This window comes from Gobius niger (assembly GCF_951799975.1).
Source record: "Gobius niger genome assembly, chromosome: 7".
In the NCBI taxonomy this organism is placed as follows: domain Eukaryota; kingdom Metazoa; phylum Chordata; class Actinopteri; order Gobiiformes; family Gobiidae; genus Gobius; species Gobius niger.
Window position 1 is genome coordinate 21,282,430 of NC_136858.1, and position 23,092 is coordinate 21,305,521.

Here is a 23,092-nt window from a genome sequence, read left to right on the forward strand (position 1 = left end):
ATCGCACACGCGGCTTTTAACTTTTCGCTCACACAGACTCACATGGAATCAACTACGATCTAACGCTCCGGGACCGAAAGCTTGTTCGCTTCAGACCTTGGATTTACAATAAAGATGATTCTAATAGTACCGAGAACAAAGGCCTAAAAACTACGTTAAAACCTAGGAAATTTAAACAAGCCACTATATTGCATATCAACTTAGAAAATAAGCTGCAAAACTTGCTTACATGTGAGCCTACATTATTACATGACATGACAAGCCAACTGACTATTTTGACAAATAAGTTGACCTTGAAAATCAGTAGTCGTTAATGCCCTTAATACCGTAATTTACATTAATTCCAATAGCTAAGATTTTTCTGAAAAAAAATGCCATATCATTCATTAATCCTTCTATCAGCCATTGGTTGTTTATTTGTTTTTTTTGCAGAAGCTCTGGGAACTCAATGTGAGGTTTTGGGGTAGGTATTCACTGACCTGGCTTCCTCTGATTTGTATTTAGTTTTTTTAATTTCTAACCTAACTTCCTTGTTGAACATGGAAACAGGATGTGACATATGAAAAGATGCCATTTCCATGCCGTCAAACCAATGAAGAGTGAGCGAGACCTCGATACATAATATGAAAGTCTCCCTCTTCCTACATCTACATCTTTCCATATTTCCAACTTTTATTCATCATATTGCCACATCACAACAACTGAGATTACTACTTAGTGAGACATTATCAAAATATTTCAAACAAAGCAATAATTGTTGATGAAGGTGAATGCAAACCCAACAAGCCTTACCTTGCTATGTGCATAAACTACAGATCCCAGCAGCTTCCAGGTTCCTCCCCTTCGGTCCATGCGCACCATTCGAAGGATTTGTAAGAATCGGAGGCTGCGCAGCGCCGAGGTTGCGAAGATGTTACCCTGGCTACCGGCTGAAACCACAGCGATGGAGGCGATGAGTACGATGATGTCTGCAAACATAGCACACAGGAGTTCAATAAAGAGACCATAGCTTTATTGAGATAAATCCTGGGTGAGATTGTGCTGGACTTATCTCTAAGCCATCCATCACTTTTAAAACACCTATTGATTGACTCCGAGCTGCCTGTTGCCTCTTCTGTCTTAATAAGTCATTGTCAGAAAGGCTTCAATTACGCCTTTTTTTCCAAGCACCTTTATTTGCCACAATTCTGTCGTCTCTCCTGTCGGTGAAAAATGAGAATCGACAGCCTCCACTCCAAATTGACGGTCCAACGGTCCCACTTACAGAAACGAAAATGGTCAATACATATGACTTGATAGCTGTATTGACAATTTAGCCACTATGACTCCTGAAGACAACTCTCAAGCCACAAATCTTCAAGTCAGTCTCAGAATACGCAATTTGCACTAATCATATTGTGCAATCACTACTACTGATGCATAAAGGATAGATGGATGCACCGATCCGATACTGGGATCGGATATTGGAGCCAATACTGGAAAAAATACGATATCGGGTAGGGCTACATATATCCGATACGGAACCGATACTTATTTTGTCTCTCAACGCCTTAAAAACACAACTTTTACCACCTAAATCTAAGTGAATATGGACATGTATGTCATTGTAAATCGAAGAACCTGGGGAATTCAACCACTGAGTCACCTAGTAACCTCCGCAAATGTATTTTTGTTCATCGCGCAAAATTCTGCACTTAGCAATAGCATGCTAAATCTAGCGGGAGCATGCTAATGCTAACGAAAACTAATCAAGGCTGGGTCAGAAACTATGATAGAAGTAGCCTATTAAAAATAAAATAACCACTGCTGAAGCCAAGTGTTTGTATTTTAGTTTAAGAAATAACTGATCTCACATATTTGTAATGATCAGATCACTTCATGTGAGTTGTTTATATTAATGTAACCTAAAGCCAGTCATATATGGTCTTTAATGTTGTATACTGGTCTTTGTAGTTTCTTGATCTGCCAGGGACTAAAGATAGAAAGTAGCCATCGCATGGTTATCTTTCTAATTCTGGCATATTTACATTTATATGTTCATTAATATGCATTGTCCCTTTAAATAAAAGAAAAAAAGCCAGTCATATACCCAAGGTATATCCCAATTTCCCAATCCCAATACCCAATTTAGTGCAGAAAAGTCATCCTTGTTCAATTTTTATCCAAGAGTTTATCAATAGATATAATTGATAATTGACAATAAAATATGACTTTATTGATCTTACAATGGAGAAGAGTCAATACAATTTTTCACTCAGAGAATGCCACTTTTAAGAAAGTCTCTTGGTATTGGTAAATATCGGATATCGCCAGATACTCAAATCCCAGTATCGGTATCGGTAGCAAAAAAGCTGGATCGGTGCATCTCTATGGACTACATTACGTTACTTGTAGCCGGTAATGTAAAACTGTACCTATGACACAGAACGGTTTCCTGGCGAAGCGCAGCCGTCCCTGCCAGCCTCTGTAGCGGCAGCAGCAGCCAGCGCTCCATATTCTGATGATGTACTCCAACCCGAACACCACGATCATCACAAACTCCTGCAGAACGCAGAATTGGGTTACAAAGAGGGTTTGCTGATTATGTCACAGCATGGCAACAGTAGACAAATGGGCGGCAAATTTGTGTCATGGAATGTGCTATTAATTATTTTGTAATTCAGTTTCGAAAGTTGAGGGTTCTCACCACCATAATAATAATAATCCTTAACTCTATAAAGAAGAAATGGCTTATTTAATGTAATGAAGCAAATGGGAAAATAGCCATTTTAAAAGAGCTCATATTTATACGTACATTTAACGAACATATCTCATTAAATTTGATCTGTGTGGGTATGGAGTTGGATCTTTTTAGTAAATGTACTCTTACATAGGGCTGTTAATGTTTAATGAGTCCATACCAAAATGAGTAGGCAGTGTGCGGAGAACTCCTGGTGAGCGGGAATGGTCGAAAACACTGACAGCACCAGACATCCGAACACCAAGATGAACCTGCACAGACACATCGAAAAAACAACTGTATCAGAGATCACTTCAAAACACTGACAATGTGCTCCGAGGAACAATCAGAAATAAATTGTTTTAAAGATTTATTTAAGCTACAATGCAATTCAGTAAAAAGGACAAATTATGCATATGCCAGACTTAAAATCATTAACCAAGTGTTTGCTCAGGTAGTACGCGCTAAAGTTATTCATTATTTAGTATTTACTTAGTTAACATTCTCTCATTTACATATCAGATTTGTGGCACTTATACTGTAATACACATTTCAAATGTTAAATCAGGTGCAACACGACCATAAATTGTTTGCTGTATTTACAAGTACCTATTTTAAATGTACTTTAGGTGCTGCAACATTGCGGCAATAAAAGCCAAAGGAAAAAAAGCGGGAGCTTTTCCCTTTTTTTCAAGTTAAGTATCCTCATCTCTTATGCACCTGTCGCCTTCATAGGTGTGCAGAGCTTCTATCTATCAAATGTACTTGAGGTAAAAAAAAAAACTCCAATAATGAAAACTGTTATGCAGTCTGCCAGCTGTCTTTCTCTTGTTTGATGGGTTTGTTTTCTGAGGTTAATGAGGAAAACATTTGTTAAGGAAACTTTAGGTCCAAACAGAAAACTTTACCTATAGGCTAGGCGTAAATAACCCCACTTTTGGCTCCATTTCTTTGACTCCTCTCAGTTCTGAGGCGACAGAGCAGAGTCAGTGCCTGGACATGGAGCATGACGCCAGACTTGCTGTGTGTGGCAAAGATAAAGCACTGCACATTTTGTATAATGAATGACCCAGGTTTCTTTTTTCTGGGCCCAAACCATGCAGCTGCTGTAAAATATTCTGTGTTGGTCGGATAATGTCCATAACAACTGTCTCCAGTCCAACATTCATGAGACATTTGCACAATGTTCTAAGGAAATAAATTCAGTATTTCTTTCTGAGGACCAATACAAGTAGCCTGTAAAAGTTCCCCATGTGTTTGCTCTGTTTGTATCCTCCAGCTGCTTCAACGTCCCATCTCTAGGACTTTGCAGTAAAACTAAACTAAGAGTAAACCTGCATAGGCCAATTAAACATGAGATTGTTATGTAAAATAATAGTGACAGCGCAAGTAAATTTCATGGCTCCTTCTTTTCTTTTGCATTGTTGTGGTTTATGTCGCTCCATGGACATTGCAATCAGCTTGCCACAAACATTTTGTCCATAGAGGTTCATTTTCTGTATATTCCCAATCTCCATACCAGTGTTACAAGGTTTGTTTTGCTTTTCACATGGGAAATATGAGTCTACTGTGACACTCCAGAAGGCGACAGACGGTTTTACACCAACAAGCTCGAACAGTGAGTGAAATTATGTTTTGTCTCTCAAGGAACGCATGGATAATGTATTTTGTTGTGTTGACTTCAAAATAAACAAAATCTTCTGAGAATGCAGCATTTACAACAGTGTAAACGTGAGCGACAGACTTGGCACGTGAAGGGTCAGACTTTTCCATACAGTGCACCATTGTGTCATTGACAGTTTCTCTTTTTAATCCCGTGCCAACAGCCAGAAACTTTCAATCAGGCACCGAGAAGGTAGGAAACACACCACTGAAAAGAGGAGGCCCAGTCTGAAAGAGTGTCAGCAGAATCTTGTCTTACAATGACCTCCTTCCACTCATTGACCTTGTGTGAGGTTCTTTACACCACGCAGAAGTTTAACCCTAAGTCATACTCCTGTGTGGGGCAAACAACCTCACACAAGATCAGAGAGACACAATGAGTGGAAGTAAAATGATATGGTTAGACCTATTATAGCTCTCCATCTCTACTGAATGGAGTAAACGTTTATGGTGCTACATACGGCGCTTAAAACCCAACAAAACAAACCATTCATTTCTCTACTGACTGGCTATGTATAATTGCCCAGGAAATTGGTTGGTCACCCCATTCTCAGTAAACTTTAAGGGAAATTTGATTTGTAACTGTAATATAAAGACATTCTCCCCGAGAAATAGACAATGGAACTGAAAAGGACAGCAATATCATAAATGACAAAAGTCACAGCAGCAAATAAGTATTGGAAGTAGGATGGCCCGGCCAAATGTCTGGGGTGTGTATTCATTTGAGTGCAGTATCTCGCCTAACGATGGCCACCATAAAACACACAGTTTCATTTCCAAGCAACAACCTGAACCAAACAGAACCAGGCCAAGGAAACAGGGAGGCGCAGGCCACACTTCGCCACACTTCAACTTGCCTCAAGAAGAAGCAGCTGCACTCAAATTAGATTACTAATATCAACAGCAAATAATCACACAGAGTCAGGGTCAGAACGTGCTCATTGGAACCGCTTTAAGTATGGCTTAAAATGGTCAACGGGCTTTATAAAGGATGAGTGTCTTGCGGTGTAGCTTCAAAACCAGCAAAATGAGGATGATATACTACACTGCCTGTTTGTTTGACATACCAATTCCTTTGAATCATGTTCATGATTATTATTAACACTATTCCTCAGACATGAAATTTAGTTCAATACCTCAGTGTACAATAAGGATCAGTTATTCCATCAATGAATTTTGAGACACAGCCCAAGTCATGACAACTGACAGTTCTGTTAGAGGATAATATTAAATAGCTATTTATCATACTGGGTCAAGTCGTACTATCCCTGTCATAGCCTTGACTGTGGTGCTCAGGCGCCTACTCTCAGCCACTGAATGTTTGCTTGCGTATCAGTATGACACTCTGAGAGGGTATTTATCCCTTTTCTGTGGAAGCATAGACAGACTTGAATGGTAGGACTTGCACAATGTCTCAAGTTCATGTCTCCGGGTCCCGCACCGATGGTAATAAAACATCTCCTGTATAAGACATCCAGACTGCTGCATATTCTTCATCTATCCTCAAAGTTCATGAGCAGATCCCAGGTCAGTGTAAACAGCGTTGTTGATATTGATACTCACTATAAGCCTAGTAAGTCCAGCTTGTTGCTAGAAAATTGATTGAGAACCTTTGTCTACGATAGAACACATAGAGTTTGGCAACTGCTCATGATGCAATATTCTGACATCTTTAACACGTCCAACAAAGGATAAGCAGCAGTCCATAACCAGACAATGTGTCCACAAGTATGCAGCGGCTACCTATCTTCTAGCAAAAACCGACGAAGCTCTCTAGCTCTGAACATGTGCCATGACAGTGTACAACTCCTCCACTCGTTTTGATTTCTAACTCTGGAACAAGCTTACTTTCCTCTTCTTCTTCAGTACAGTCCATACAGACAGATAGTAAAATTTGTGAGCGCCGGGGTACAAAGAGAAAGCACAAAAGAAGGGGACCTGAGCCAATTTTCCATGATGCTGAGATGGGATGGTGAAGGGTGCAATGGAGACTTGGAAAGCTTTGAAAACACAGGAGTGCGTGAGGATGAGCGCAGCAGTATATGTGGGCCTGCTGCTAACTAGACACAGACTGATATGCTGGTGAGGAAAGCCAACAGCTAACAGGGTTCATAAAAGCAACATCTTTCAAACTAAATCACTCCGACACGCAAAAGAGTCTGCTCCCTCAGATTGCTAACGTCTCAACGAAAGCGTTTGGAGACTTCTGTTCAGAGCTGTGCAGCAGATGTCAAGGAGGAAACCAGAGAGTGTGGTAGAGGAGCTGAGTGTCACTAAAAAGAAAACTTTCCTTCACGGTGTCTAATTCAAAGCAATTACAAGCTTATGAAATCATTTACTTAATTGTCATTGACTTTAACCTTCACGGTGGCTTCAAAACCAACTCAATAGAAATGGTTGTGCGTCCCATTAGTAAGAAAAAAAAGAAGGGTAGTAAAATTTACTATTTGAGTTTCAGGATTAAATACATAGTAAAAATTAAAAGCAAAAAACAATACAACATAATGACTAAAAATATATAATTCTTAAAGGAATAGGCCACATACTGAGATCTGTTCTTACCTGAGCTTATACGAGTTGATGCGTACCTGTCTGGTCTTTGTGTGTGCGCTCAGTCATGCAAACAGACCAAAGATGTTGTTAGCATTTAGCCTCTCCTCCTCTCCTCTTTGGGGTCAAATGGGGGTGAAGTTAGAAGCGACCAAGCTCTGCCACGTTTCCCCTATTTAAGTAAACCAGGAGCACTTCGACGTCTGCGCAGTAAAGTGAAGTGAAGATATTACTGCGCGGACGTCGAAGTTCTCATAAGGTGTTACTACGCCTACTACTACTACAATATAGTACCCCTTTTTATCTGCTTAGAAAATCGACATGTTTAATTTTGTGTAAATATACTTCGTGTAACTACTCACTACTTAAATAGGGAAAATGTGGAAGAGCTTGGTCACTTCTAACTTCACCCCCGTTTGGCCCCAAAGAAAAGAGGAGGAGAGGCTAAATGCTAACATCATTTTTGGTCGGTTTGCGTGAGTGCACACATAAAGATCAAACAGGTACGCATCAACTCGTCTCAGCTCAGGTAAGAACACATCTCAGTATGGAAAAACGGTGTCCGGTTCCTTTAAGCAGAAATAGTGATAAAGTAGAAATAGAACTAGTGCTAAATTGTTGAAAAACTCAGTGAAGTACTTGAAGAACTCAGCTGTCTTGGAAGAGGGTTGCTCTCTCAGATTTTATATAAAAGCTTACATGGCAAGCTTGGTCACATGGTGATCTTTGATACCAAGACAGAAGGCACAGCACCCTGTACGTCAAGGAAATCCGGGCAGGGGGTTGCAAAACATTTCTTAAAATCATCTGGGGGGAAAAAAAGAGTAAGCTGAAGGGTCGGGTTGACTCTCAGGTCTGACGTCGCTTATTCCTGCTGTAGATCATTGAGTATTGAGTATTGATACACAAAACCTTCCGTGTGCCAAATTAGTGTGTCACTAAAGCATTTTCTTTTCAGCAAAAAGACAAGATGCAATGTCCTGACAAGCAGTTCACTACAGCGGTGCATGTACTGATCAGTTGAGGTCTGCACTGTAGCTTCAGCTCTGAGTAGTCAGCTCATTAGACTAACAGATGGCACAGACAGACCGACAGACAGACAGGGCAAACCTCACCCGAGAGGCTGACTCAGCACTTCTGTAATGTGTGAGGGAATCTACAGCCTTCATACAGACATTAAGATAAGCCTGAGGTGTTAACATGAATATATATACGCATGTAAAGCTCAACAGAGAACACCCAGCAGCTCAGGCATATACCAAGTGCGTCAGTATCAGCCTACACAGCTCCATCTGCTCTCTCGCTGCCTCTTGCCCTCACTCAGCCTGGGTTACAAGTTCACTGTAAAGACATAATCCATTACGGTTTAGACGTTTTACTCGCGTGCTTTCAAATGTATCAAATTGTGCATGTAAGTAACACTCAGGACATTCGAAATTTTGTTTCAAAATCCAAATGAAATGGAGGTTTTTATTTACGGTAGTATTTGATTCGGGATGACAAATCATTGCATCATTTTGAATTGTAGGTAGAGAACAAGAACAAGTGCTATTGGAAAAGTTCAGCGAAACAGACGGTAAACTTTCTGTAAGTCCGAGAAACTGTGTATCATTCAATTAAGTGCTGCATCTTTCCACCAAATAAAATGATGGCCAGTGGGACCCAGGGGCCTCTATGTCTCCTGGGCTGAACAGCTATACTGCATTTTGACTCTCACATCACATAAGACCTGTAGACACTCTGTGATTTGCTTTTGTGTTTTGCATACGCATTCAGAACCAGGCATGTCTACACTATGATGGCCAATGTAGTGATGGGGTTTAATGGGAGCAAAGAGCACATAGACACTTCTTGGAGCACAGGAGGAGCATGGGGGAAATTGGAAGAACATTGTATTGGCTCAATGACATATCACACATGGTCATTGTAAAAAGCTCTGTGTTTGTTTCCCAGCTCCAAAAGTGTACTTAATGTCTCTCCATCACAACCACCGCTCACACAATTGTGTTATATCCAATAAAGCTTATACAGTAAAAAAAAAAGTAATCTTTAAACAGTGTATGCTCAATATACTTAGCCAGATTTTCTGCCTAATTGTGTGAAAAATATTACAGTCCAATAGCCAACATTTAACAAGCCCCGTGATTGCACTGGAGGCATTGATCCAGCAGCTGTGGAATTCTGGGAATGTTTTAATTGCACAATCTTTCGGCCCCTGATAAGATGGATAATCACAGATAGGGACAGATGAAGCTTAGGAAAGTGGGATGGAAGCAACATGCGCCCCAGTGACACCCATTTGTGCAGATGAAAGGTCCCGGGGCGGCTGTTTGATCTCTGATTGGCGCAGGGATTGTGGGTAAATTCATGAGTAAGTGCGATGTGTATAAGCACAGTCCCGGCGTGATTGAAGGCATCAGTGTGTGTGCAGTGCATGTGCGAGTCATATGGTGCCGTAATATAAAGTGATGCATCTGCTGAGGGCACTCTCTGTGTGGCAACCACCAACACACTTCAATCACACACTGTTTCCCTTGGTAATTGGGGTTAGCCATCCAAATGCTGATAATAATTTGTCAAAGCAGGGATAGCTGGCTTTATATCGCCGGTGCCAGCCGTTTTGTGTTGATGGGAATTTAGATGGTAGAACTAGAATCAGATTGTTAATAATTCATTTGGCAGACTGACTAGTTTATTGCTTTTCTCCCTGCACTAGACAGTTTTAGGCTTTTGACTCAATGAAGCCAGTTCTGTCAGAGCATTTCCAGGTCAACAACATTTGTAACTTGCGTCAATATGTATAGGATATTAATAATCCAGCAGGGCACAGTGGCATCCTCTTGAGCAGCTGTGAGTGAGGACATGAAGAGTCTCACAAAACAACTGTTTGTTCTGAATCCCTCACATCCACATGTCACTTCTGAGCCGCTCCTTATGTCTTTTTAAGCTAGAGCGACGCCCTCAAAGCCCAGGCACAGCTCAGACAGCACAGATGCACTGACAGTTAAAAGGGTTGATGAATTGGTACTACTGTCTGTGTCCTGAGACGCAAACGCCACCGTCCCACATTGTTCTGTCAAATTCTCAAACATTATTCCAGCTGACTGCACTCCAGTTCTCATCAGCCTCTGCTCCAGCCTGATTAACACAAACCACCACAAACTGCAATGTCTTCAGCATGGCGCTTTTTCCATCGTTTACTCTGCTTTGTTCTGCTCATTCCGGTCATTCCTGTTGTCTTATACACTCATATTTTGACTCGCCTCCGCATTCAAATGGGCCTTGATCTAGAAAACTGACAGCTTTAAATGAAAAGCTTCTGAATACGACCTTTTTTTTATGATACTACAAAGCATAGTGCCAAAACCTTTTTGGATGAAGATGCTGTTTTCCACATTTAGTACGGTGTTGTTATCCGGGTTTGGGTTGGATAATGCTGCTATATTTAAATAGCAGGTAGATTGTAACACACCCTCAGCTTATTGATGCCAAGTTTATCCCTCTTCACAAAATTGCCTCTTTTACTCCCCTTTCAAAGCATCACTTTATTACAGGCTAAGTTTCATGGGTTTAAGATAGAGACTGTTTTCTCGGTGGTGTTGATACATTCTCTTGAGAGCAAATGCTGTTTCTTTTCTCCAATATAACAACGACTCAACCCTTCAGTACAATGGAAAACTCCTGTACAATGGTGAGCCTACACATTAAAATGCAAAGAAAATATAAAGTCTTTATTGTCATAATCAGAATTCCCCCATGGTAAAGATCTGAGAGGTATAATACACAGAATAATGCTGAATGTCGAATGTGCCTTAAGTTTTAGCATAGATACAAATCCCAAAATGAATACAGCCTTTTTCAATTAAAGCTATACTAAGCAACTTGTTTACCTTAATACATCCTTTTCATAGTCCCTGTGGGGGTAATACAAGTGTTAATGGGATGATTGGGGGGTCTTTCATCTTCCCCTGGTGTCTCTGGCCAGAAAATCACACTTGCAACTTCGCTGCCTCCAGGTCGGAGCCACCAATACACACTAATGGAATCACGAAGAAGAAGCTAACAGGCTAACGGGCAAAGCTAACTGCCAAGTTTGAGTGATTTTTTTTTAATCTGCATTGTGTAATTGGACGTACAATATCCCTCTCTCCCTTTGTCTTTTCTGTCAGCGTAGTATTTACTCTCACGGACAATTAATGAGTAAAAAAGCACAACATGCTACGACACCTGCAGTGGCGCTTATGGCCTCTAGGGGCATGAGTTATTTAGTACTGAACTAAGTAACACTGACAGAAAAGAGAAAGGGAGAGAGGGATATTGTACATTGTGCCACAACTCAATGACATGATAGAGATCATTATTTTCATTCAAACTTGGCTGTAAATACAGCTAAAGTGGCGCTAGCCCGCAGTTAGCTTTGCCCGTTAGCCTGTTAGCTTCTTCTTCGTGATTCTATTAGTGCATTGCACCTCGGAGCAGGGAAAGTTGCAAGTGTGGTTTTCTGGCCAGAGACACCAGGGGGAGATGAAAGACCCCCCCAATCATCCCATTAACACTTGTATCACCCCAGAGGGACCATGAAAAGGATTTATTAAGGTAAGCAAGTTACTTAGTTCTACTTTAACTTAAAAAACAAACAAACTGCAAGACACAAGGCACAAGAGGTGAAAGAGGACATGTTTGGTGTGAGGAAACTCTGAAGACAATTATTCTGGTGATGTGCTGTAGGCGACCCCTGAAAGAAAACATCCATATAAAAAAAGAAGTGGAAGAGTCTTTTGCAAAACCAAATGTAAAACACAACCGTATTATCCAGTGTTTGTTTCATGGATGAGTAAAACATATCCAGCATAGGCCAGTGTACATCCTAAAAGGCAGTCGGTGGCAATGGGCACTGGCTGATTCTAATATGTCCCAGGAGTGTGAGTGAGTCAGCAGATGACTGGAGGGACTGGGGAGCTCCTGTTGTATCCAGCTGCTGTGCACAGATCATATATACACCCGCGAGTCTGGGAGATGGGACTACAACTGCTCTGTTCTGTTCTGTCTTAGTGAAGCCAAACTAAAATTACACGCCACATTGGGACTGAGCAATCACAGAGTCTTGTGATAAGAAATGCCTCAAATGAGTGGGTAACCGGCCAATATGTTGTTAGATGCTGTAGCTCTGAGAATTAACCACGCATGGAATTTGTAAATGAGAAATAAATGGACAATACAATTACATACAATATTTTGCAATCAAAACATACACACTTGAGCCAGTTGTGAAATTAATTTGAGCGAGCAATTCAGAGCCAGATCAGTACAAAGTAGGGCATTTTAATGAGTCTCCTAGGTCAAAAGATCTTCATTACGACTTGGACTCCAGTAACAGATTTTTGGGAGTTGCCAACAAACACAAGAGAACTGTATAGAGCCAGTAAAGCTAATAACTTCTGTGCGAGATGAGACATAGAGGTCAGAGAGCATGGTCAGCCCAGTGGTGTGATATAAAACAAACACAAGGAATGTGGTTTGTGATTATGCAAATGAAATTATATGCGCATATAAAGCAAGACAGCTGTGTGGGCATTTCTAATTAAGATAAGTGGCTCGACTGGAAGAAAAGTTTGTCCAAGAGCCAAGTTGTACCTCGACTAATTCAACTTATATGAGAATGTATTTTTGGGCAAATGGGCACAAAACTACGGCCCAAAACTCCAGATTTGAGCTTAAGGGTAGACAGATCTATGCCAAAATGTGTAGAGGTCCCTTTGTCTGTGACATCATCCTCTTCAACGACATCTATTTCTCAGAATAGTTATTTGTGGTGAAATGCATTTTGTCAGAATGCCTTATTTGACCATTATAACACTTTTGCATTCATTGTTAGCGTGAATATATAACATAAAAGGTTCACATGACGGCACTGTACTTACATGAAACCCCATTGTTTATAGGTTCTACCTCATATCAAATGTCAGTTCTCCATCTCCCTATAATCTTGAGAGCAAATGTTTAATCACGGTTGTATGATGTGAGTGAGTGCAGCCCGCAGCCTTTGGCCTTGTTGTGGAAAAAGGCACTACGTAATGGAATATTAGTGCGTCTCTCGTGTCTGGCTCACTCACTACTGTCGGTGAGCGCAGACACACACAGTAGTGCCTGGAGCTGCCTGTGGTCTGGACAGCATCACCGGCTGTGGTCAGCTTCAGACACAATTTACACTTGTCTTTATGGCACATGAGTTGACGCCACACGGAGCCAAGAGCTTAAGCGCAGGTGGATTTGTACTTTCTCTCACTCGGTACATGTTCAATTCAGTTCACCTATTTTTTCTTTAAAGTGCATGTGGCTGGTTAGGTGGCCCGTAAAAGGCTTTGCAAAACATCTACTTAGTTTTCCCTGGTTTGACATGTCTTGTGATGTTTATCATTTTAATTGTTAATTTATAACTATGCTGTGCATAAGGGTCATGAGCAAGTCCCAGTGTTAAATTTGGTAAATGCAATTCTCTCTCTTTCACTTACAAAAAAACCTTTCTTCCTAAAGTTGCCACTTCATTGCTGTAATAGTAGTGTCGTTATTCCCAATGTAATACTACCTCCACCCACTGCAGGTCACTAAAGGGAAAGAAAACATGAAATTAGGCAAGTTTGAGATAGAGCTCAATGTAAAAAAAAATCCCATTCATTTTTAGCATCGATTTTTGGGAAAATTCTAATATTAAAAGGGACTAGATGGAAGTTGACGTTTTTATACTCGCTATTACCACCTCAGGTCTTACGCGTAACTGCAGTTTCTATATTAATCTCGTGTGTGACGGCACTTCGGATGAACAGTTGTGGTGAAAAGGTCTGAGCTCATTCTAGACATTAGGACATTGCTGGAATAAATAGGGGGTAGAAAATACATATTTGTAACATTATTAAACTCCATCTAGTCCGAGCGCATTTTCTCCAACTCGGTATTACCCAATTCTAAAGCAACAGTATAAAAGTGCCTCATCAGAAAACTAAGACTTACAAAAGTGATTTTTTTGTCTCGTTGTCGCCATGGTCACATTTTTTGAGCATTTTTTCTTCCACCTTGTGTTGTTTTTTGTTACTTTTACTTTTTTGGTTTCAGGCACATGTCTTGTTGCATTTTTGGTCCATTTTTTGTGACTTTTTAGTTGCTTTTTCATTGCTTTTATTTAGTTCGCGTTTATTTATTTTTTTGACACTTTTTTTGCATCTCATTATCATTTTCGTATATCTAGCTTTTAGATTTGGGTAAAGCCAAACTGGAGAAAATGAGCTCCGTTCTTGCGGGGGTAAAGAGGTTAAGAGTTTGAAAGCATGACGCCGGCTAATCAGCTATGGGCTAACATCATGGACAAAAAACACACAAGGTTCAATTTAAGTTTTGAGTCTAACACGTCATGAACTGAAAAGGTATGAAATAATTTCTCAGTATTTTACAAGTGTTGAGTGTTTTCTTCCTTGTAAAATACCCACACAATAGTCGGTAGTTCGCACATAGCTGATCAGCCGGCGTTGATATTTTAATTTTACTACATTTGGACAGTTGAGTGTTTTTGAATGCAGCCAGTCACAAACTAGTATGAGCAAATCCTTGTGTCCGTCAAAACCTGAACAAATGGATCACTCAAGAGGGTAATCAGGAGTAAAAAGGTGCTCAGAAACAACATTTATAAAACGCAGAGTTGCAAGACAAGAACAACTCTTGGCTCTCACCTCTGCTTTACTTTTACATTCTGAATATGAGCAAGTTTAATGTTTTCCTGTGGCCTTGAAATCCCTTAAATTCATATGTAGTCTTATGGTGTGACATAAAATTCACGCTGAGAACTCATTTCACCTCTGCTTTCTGCGGTGAGCTAAAAGTGCTGGTGGTTTTCATACCGACACTATGAATAACCTGATTTGGTCGAGCACCGTGATGTTTTGTAAGAGCGAAAACATTAGCTGCATTATTTGTAGGTCAGTGTCGGTCCCAGCAGACGGTCCGGTCTATACATAGAGGCAGTTAGTGGGCATTAGATGACAAACAGAGAGCAAGGGGCCGTGTCTGGAGGCTCACATGTGAGGACAGGTCAGCTTGAAATCCTGACCTGAGTGATCAAGTTCAGTTATGTGGCCAGACGTGTGCAACCAAAGACATGAGGTTCATGGTATAGGGCGCTTTGTAAATCGTGATTATGACACTCAACCCTGCCTGGATGATTGTTCTTTAGTATTTTATCTTGCTCTCTCTGTCCATCAGTTTATCTATCCCCCTATATTTTAATGAGCTTGTTATTAGGGGAGCTGTAGTTTACAAAGTTTACAACATCAGGCCATGGGACTCAATAAATACTGTATGTTCCAATCCCAAGTTAAGACAAGTTGTTCCATCAAAACAACTTGTCTGAACTAAAAATGCCAAATGTCAAGTAATGAGCCTTGAAAAAAAATATCTGTCTGCTTTCCTTTGAGCAAAACTTGCAAGAGGAAGCCAAATCCAGAGGTATTAATCATAGGTCAGAATTCATCTAATGGCCGGCCATGTTGTCAAGCTGTAGCCTTGCATGCTGGCTGATGCGCGCCCATCTAAGTTTTCTGTTATGTAAATATAATTGGATAAGTTGCATCTTAAGGAGCATCTGAGCAGCTGCTGCGGCGCTCTCGGGCTGAATATCACGCGGGCCTTGGTATGTAAAGGATACACCTTCCCGTTTTAACTGGCCTACATTCCCACAGTCCACCAGCAGGCCACATCCACAAGCACATGCACGATGCTGTCTGTCAATGAGTAATGACCGGATGCCCTCATGTGGTCTGTGACCCTTGAACTTTATCCCGAGTCAGTCTTAAGCTTGCCACGTCCCAGGTGTCCTCGCTATAGACTTGAGTCCGCATGGTGCGTCTACACAGCGCTAACTTCGAGTGCACGCGTTTCCCCCCGCAGCATCTGGAACGTATTCCCACTTCACCGCCGTTTATGGTAGAGCCATCACCGGCAGGATGCCGCATGGACTTCTATGGACCTCCCGGCCCCAGCACTGTGCCTTTAAGAGAGGCCCCGCTGGAGGGAGAAGACGTCCAGGCTGTGTCCCTAACAAATGCGGCCATTAAACGGCCCAATAGCCAGGGTCATGGCCCTTTTTACCAGCCTTAATGGACAGGAAGGGCGAAACGGGGCAATAGAAATCGGAGACCGCCGTTCCAGGGCAAGCCAAGTTCAAATCCATGGGATATGCGAGCTGCAGGTGTTAAATACGGCTTTGTTAAGGGGAATTTCAAAATACTGAGGATTGTCATATCATATGTTTAGCTACTGTATTTTACTCATACCATCATTTTAGCAAAGAGCAGGTCAGTGGCCAAAAGACAGTCAGGAGATTTGCATATAATGACCAGTAAACCAGTATTTTGCAGAAAGGAAAGCTTGGGGTCCATTTATCCTGGTGTCAGATTCAGAAACAATTAAAAGACTCTCACTATGTGGGACCAGGCAGCTGCTTGTGTACAGTTTTCATAGTGATCATATTAAGGAAACCAGATCTTTGAGCATGCACATCCAGGACTTCATCAGCATCTTACTTTGTGACCATTCATTGAAAGTTGGCTTACTGACTGCTATGTAAAGCTGTGTACTTTCTTACCTGCATCTGCACTTTTCCATGTCATTAAACATTATTGGACAGTTGAACAGTCCTTTTGCACCTATTATTACTACTATTTTACCATTTGGATTCACAACTTGGTGCTCATTCACTACTTTCTCCTCAGTCGTGTTCTGTCTGCAAACTTCATCTTCTAAATGTACTTTTCCGAACATTTGGGCTGTGTGCACTTTATACATTGTTTATACGAGTCTAAAAACAGACAGTGGTCGCTATCAGGGTGTGACTGTGGCTTTTTTGTAGTGCACCCTCACGACAATTAAAGCTGTATCACTTTCCAAACAACTCCAGGTACCCAGGGCATTTTAATTAATCTTGCTCACGTCTTCCAGTCTTTTCCTGCACTGATTGTAGTCACGGTCTTCGCCGAACCCAACATCACACTTTGGACAAGACGAGCGATGCATTTGGCACTTTTGTCTTATTAACAAGGCTGTTTTATTTGGACACTTTTCTGCAAATTATGCTCATTAAAGTTTATCCACAAGTGAGGGGAATGGGGGGAGTGTTTAGCAGTGGGTTGCAAAAGAAAGGACTCAAGATGCTGACAAACTGTGCCACCGTCAATTATTTGTGTTTATCAGCAACTTTGCCACTTGTTTACACTGCGCTGACCCTTAGAGAGGGAAGAGAGAAAACCAGCAAGAACTAAAAAGACTCGAGATTCAAGTGTTACGAGAAGCGAACTAAACTGTTCGGCAGCATAGCACAAAACAAACAAGTATTCGGCTACTTTATATGGTGACATAATAACACAGATTTCCACTGTTTGTCAAAGATACATCTGAATGTGAACTGGACTGGTATTGGAAGCAGTGTTACTATCAAATGCTCAGAGCAACTGCATAATTCAGAACCAAGTCTCAATTTTGCCTCAAAGCAACAGTGCTACTGTTGTGTTCATACATTAATATTGCCGGATATTGATTTAATTAAACCTGGCATACAGTGCGTATCAACATTTCCTGCTCTCTGCATCTTTAATCTATGCCGAGGGTCTTAGAGACTAACACAGTGTATTGCTCTTTGAAAGCTAAACAGATCCACACAGATCAAAAAAAAAAAAATCCCATCTTCATTTGAATTATTCCGTACCTGAAATAATATTGTGTAAATCTATTTTCAGACAATATTGAAATAAAAAACTGTTGAAATGTTCTTCGTAATAGTGAAAGTATATATTTGTATGTGTTTTGGTGAGTGCTGCTTACATGCCAGGGTTGAAGTTACACGCCCTGAACATTTAGGTCAAACGCATGATCATAGCACCATAGCTCCCACACTAATGTAGACAGGTCTATGTGAGCAGCAGCCTTGAAAGAGAAATGACACAATCAGGGTTAAGTGCACGCTACAAAGGGCCCTCGCTGGAGCGATAATGACACTGACCTCTGGCATGTCCATCTGCAAACATGTGTAATCTGCTGGGATTAGGGCTGCTTTACAGGAGCATAGGCCTGCTGCTCTATATCCTTCCATCTTGATACACCACTGCCACAAAGTTTAATCATCACGCCAAATGTTGCTGTTTTGTTGTCAATTCTCCCCCTGACCATAAGCCTAACTGGAGATCTGCAGATGAATCCTGGACGCTGCGGCTCCCTACTGCTCCTGACATGTTGCCCCAGCGGCACTGAAGGAAGGGGACACATTGTCCTACGGGAACAATAAAGTTAATCTTAGTTTCAGAAAACTACGACTGATTTTCGACTGTTGTAGAGGAGGCAGAACGTTGGTAGATGATAGAGAGCGAGAGTGCATTTATATGAATGATGCTAGCAGGCTCTGACTGGCACAGGGAAGAGGAATGGGAAAGGACATTACTCTTAATGTAATAGCTTTATATATTCCAATATTTTACTCTAGTCTCTTCAGTTAATGAAATACTGTGGGGATGCTGGTCACGAGTGGTCAAAACAGGCAGGCAGACTTGAGTATAAAATTAATGTATAAATCTTACCAGGCAAAATGTATTTTTCAAACAAAAGGAACTTCATGAAAAATGTCACCTACCTCATTTCCAAAAGGACATCTCTCTCAGTGACCACAGCAGTTAGCTTTAATACCTCTCCTAATAGGGAAGGACCTCCCACAGGTAAGTACCATTAGCTTGATAGGTCAATTCATAAGGTTTAGCTGGTAAATTTTAACATTTTACATAAAACAAGTAGGTGTTGAGTCCGAAATTATGACTCAACACCTTAAAGTAAAAGTAATAAATACAAAATACAAACCAAAAATCATATACGAAGGAAATTCAAAGCAAAGTTGCCGCATGGTCGACAAATGGCCGACAAAGACCACGCCTTCCCTTTGTTCCATTCATGTGGTACAGGCAAGTTTGTGTACTGACGAAATTAACAAATAAAGCAACGTTTTAAACAAACAATGTGAAGTGAAATTATTAACTTAGCAAATAAATGAATCCGATGGTTATTGTTCTATGATGGACATTGCAAATGAAACAAGCGAAGCATAGTGTCCCAAATACATAATGGGACAAACCCACTTTGCCACAAATACCCAACAACAACAAAAACAAGAAACAAAGGTCATTTCCCAAAGTATTGCAATCCATTTTTGAACCAGTGACCTGAACCTGAACCCACCTGAGCACTCTTGACTTCAGCCGTCAGTATCTGTGGTCTGCAAAGTAATGTGACCTGGGCCACTGAGGCATTATACTGTATATCACTGCTGCAATAAACCACATCCCCAACCTGAACATCTCTCACTCACACCCAATCCCTTACAACATTACTTATCTCTGATCAATACAGAAATATCTTTGAAACTTTCTCAAAGTTGTCTGCAGCTGATTTCAATCTGTCGGGATGAAAGTTCACTATAGATCGGGTAAACAATATATCATTGACATTTCTCTGCTTAGAGGCTACTGCTAAAACTCAGCCATGTAAGAGAGTAAGTTACACCTCCCATAAAAAATAAAAAAAAAGCTTTAAAGGACATTTACAAGGAGAGAAATTTTACACACATCAGATGTAGTTTCCACTGTTAAGATACTGGGATTACTCTTCACTATTCTAATAAACTATTGTAATAAAAAGAGCTTTAGGTAGAAACAAAATGCAATATACTAGATTGTAGGCTCATGCAGTGACAAGTGACGCAGGTTTACAAATAACGCACACAGACTCATGCGTCACGCAGGTGGAAAAAGACCAAACATATCAGAAATGTCACTTCCTTTATTCATTGAAAAATATTGGAAAAATGTCACGGTGAAGGGAAGCATCACCAAAAAATGAGTGCTAATGGGCTGTTGCCCAGAGCCTCGACTGTCCACGAGGAAAACACGACCAATTACAACTTGTTATCAATGCGTCCACCCTGTTCTGATGGTATTTATAGCCACTGCAGAACATAGAGATTTTGTCACGGAAAATATGGGTCATTGATAATACGTATATGTCAATAATGTGGGATTATACAGTCTGTGGGGACAAGTAGACTATTTCTGGACTTCCTCTGAGTCCCCGCTCCCTGTCCATTTGAAATATTAAAGAGTGGCAGGTAGGGGACCAGTGGCATGAAATATGAACAGCGTCATTAGGAGTGAGTGACCGATGCTCAGCGAGATAAAAAGAAAATACCAAGGCAGTGACTTTTCTTTATACTTAATAAGTATTACATTTAAGGCCATTTTAAGGCCATTTTTTAATTTAAGTCTATCAATTTGAAACTATATATACTATATATATATATATATATACTATATATATATATATATATATATATATATATATATATATATATATATATATATATATATTTATTTATTTATTTATTTATATATATATATTACACTTTGGGTCCACTGAATATTTTGCCAGTAGTGCTGTGGAGCATCCAAGTGCTCTTTCGCAAACCAAAGTTAAATAGTTAAGGAGGAACACACTAACATTAAAACCCTATCCCCACTGTGTAGTCTGGAGCAGGAGCATCATGGTGTGGGGCTGCTTTGTTGCGTCAGGGCCGGGACAACATGCTATCATCAATAGAAAAATGAATTTACAAGTTTACAAGATATTTTGCAGGAAGACCTGAGACATTCACAATAGCGTGGAATAAGTAAGTGATCCCTTGTATTAAATCGCTGCTGACTCTTGTTTTGCAGCAATAACTGCTTTCCTGTAGTTGCAGATTAGACGCTCACAATGATCAGGATGAATCTTAGACCATTCCTCTTTACAAAACTGCTGCAGTTCAGTGAGATTTCTGGGGTTCACTTACTTTTTCCTCCTTGTCCTGTGAATGTTTACATGTTATGGCCATTAGGAATATGATAAAAAGTACTTTTTTTTTGGTGGTATTAGTTTAAGCAGACACTGTTTAATCATTCGTATGATTTTGATGAAGATCAGACAACATTTAGTGACCAATCTAAGCAGATACAGTAGATGAGAAATTTCAAAGCGATCACATACTTTTTCCTCCCACTGTATCAGGCTAGAACTTAAATATTAGAAAATCCCTCCGAAAAAAATCTTCAAAATATTGTTCAGTCCAAGGCAGTAAAGTCTGTAGGTGCCTCTGACATGGAGATGCTATCGGACAAAATGCACTTTGAGAAAATGGCCCTTGAAATTAAAATGTCCTATATAAATCTTTAGAGAAACATTGAATCAGTCCATTATTTAAACGTGTTATTGTGATGATTAGGTTATTTTTCTGTTTCCAGGTGAAGGCTTATATGTTTTGCCTGTAGTGTCTCCCCTTAAGTGCACTGCGGAGAAAGAAAAAAAAAAACATATCTTTAGTGCCATTCATTCTACTGCCAACGCAATTACATAAACTAAATTTGAGAGAAAAATGTTTCATTTCAAATAGCCTGACACACTCTAAACTATAAATCTATTACACCAAAAATGTGCTGTGCAGTAAATGCTTTAGCTCTATCATCCAACTCCGATGCAATTACTCAATGTCAATCAAAAATCAGGTTTGGGGCTTCAAAAACATCAACCACATGCAGAGGTTTAATTTTTTAACTTCAGCTGACACAAGGAAAGGCTTATACTTTGTGAACTGCAATATATTTTATTTACCATTGATTTTCACCACGATTTTCATCACGTTACAGTCATTTCTGACCACTAAGCTCCAACATAAAACAATCTAGCTCTCTGTAACAAGGCCAGTAACACTGACGCCAACCGGAGCTTCACACAGGCTGCACTGACATTTATAAAGCACAGTCTGTGGCTTACAAACATATATAGAGACATCGAGAAAAACGCAGCACTGATAAGGAATGAGGCTCAACAATGCGTCCGTACAGTTTTGGTAAAAAAAAAAAAAATACTGAAGAACCAGTGCTTTGCCATAATTTATTAGTCAAAAATGTCAGAATCAGAATTTTAGCACAGACTTGCTTCCATTTTAAGACTCTTAGAGCAAGAATGGTGTTCTTGTATTGTAGACCGTGCAGCACTGCGCCCAGGGATCCATCACCAGATCCTGAGCCAGTTTCACAGTCAGGAGGTACTTAAGCTGGAGGTTTTAGTCCATTGTTTTGGGTTGATCGGGGACAGTGGAGCACCTGGAGGACACCCACTCACACAGGCCGGAGAACATGCATGCTTTGCAAAGAAAGGGGCCACTTGTCCATGACTTACTCGCTGTGAAGCCACTCTTTATCTTCAAGTATTTATAAAGACTAACCCAAGGGCATCAACAAGACATCTCTGGGCCAAAACTAGGAGTGTTTGTGCTGTAATTTGTGTCTAAAATGACAGATTGGTGAATGGCTAAAAACAGAATGAAAACTTAGCAGAGGTGAGTTTGGTTCATGTTCACCGGCGGAAGGAAAGCACAGCGCCTCTGTAATGGCTGATGTGAAATATGTCATTAACATTTCCACTGGCGCTGTGAAGGTCAGGTAAACCTGGAGGCAGCTACAGACTGACAGGAAGTCCTTCTAAAGCCTCATGCTGCAGCTCCTGGGATTGCACCAAAGACCTCAGAGTTGCATGGAATTAACATTTGAACAGGTATCATCATGACATTATAGAGAGATGTCTGATTCTGACGTTTTGATACATGGTGGCTGTGTTTGGCTGTTTACATATTTCAGAGAAATGTGAATATTCTGACTGAGCTTTTAGTGACACGCCTAATAAAGAGAGTAAGTGACATGTCAAGAAATGAAACAGTAAGTTCTTAAGAAAACTCCTGTGCGACTGAGAGCTCACACAAACAAACACTGAAATGAAAAACATGACGCGGACACATCTGATGGTCGGATCGGAGCTTGAGAAAAACAATTTTTGTGTACGCTCAAAGTCATTTTCGTTTTATCTTTTATAGAAATCTATCTACCAAATGTTTGACCCCTGTGACTGACTGCTGGCTCATCATCTTTGAAGACTGAAGATGTCTTTGAAATCTCAAAGCTTAATTTAACTTTTTTTTATTTTTTTAATCATTGTTGCTTTGCTAAGTCATCTTTGTTTCTGCATATACATATTTGTTCGCAACATTTTTTT

At 40.4% G+C, this 23,092-nt stretch overlaps 1 protein-coding gene across 2 annotated transcripts in view; it reads right to left on the reverse strand.

Annotated features, from left to right (window-relative positions):
* kcnq5a (potassium voltage-gated channel, KQT-like subfamily, member 5a) overlaps positions 1-23,092 on the reverse strand; it is a 63,243-nt gene that overhangs the window by 15,349 nt on the left and 24,802 nt on the right. For both annotated transcript variants that reach the window (XM_079560654.1, XM_079560653.1), the window contains exons 2-4: positions 2,901-2,991; positions 2,415-2,541; positions 793-968 (exon numbers count right to left, since the gene is read on the reverse strand). In XM_079560654.1, the coding sequence (XP_079416780.1) occupies positions 793-968; positions 2,415-2,541; positions 2,901-2,991 (394 nt within the window). The remainder of the gene's footprint in view (positions 1-792; positions 969-2,414; positions 2,542-2,900; positions 2,992-23,092) is intronic.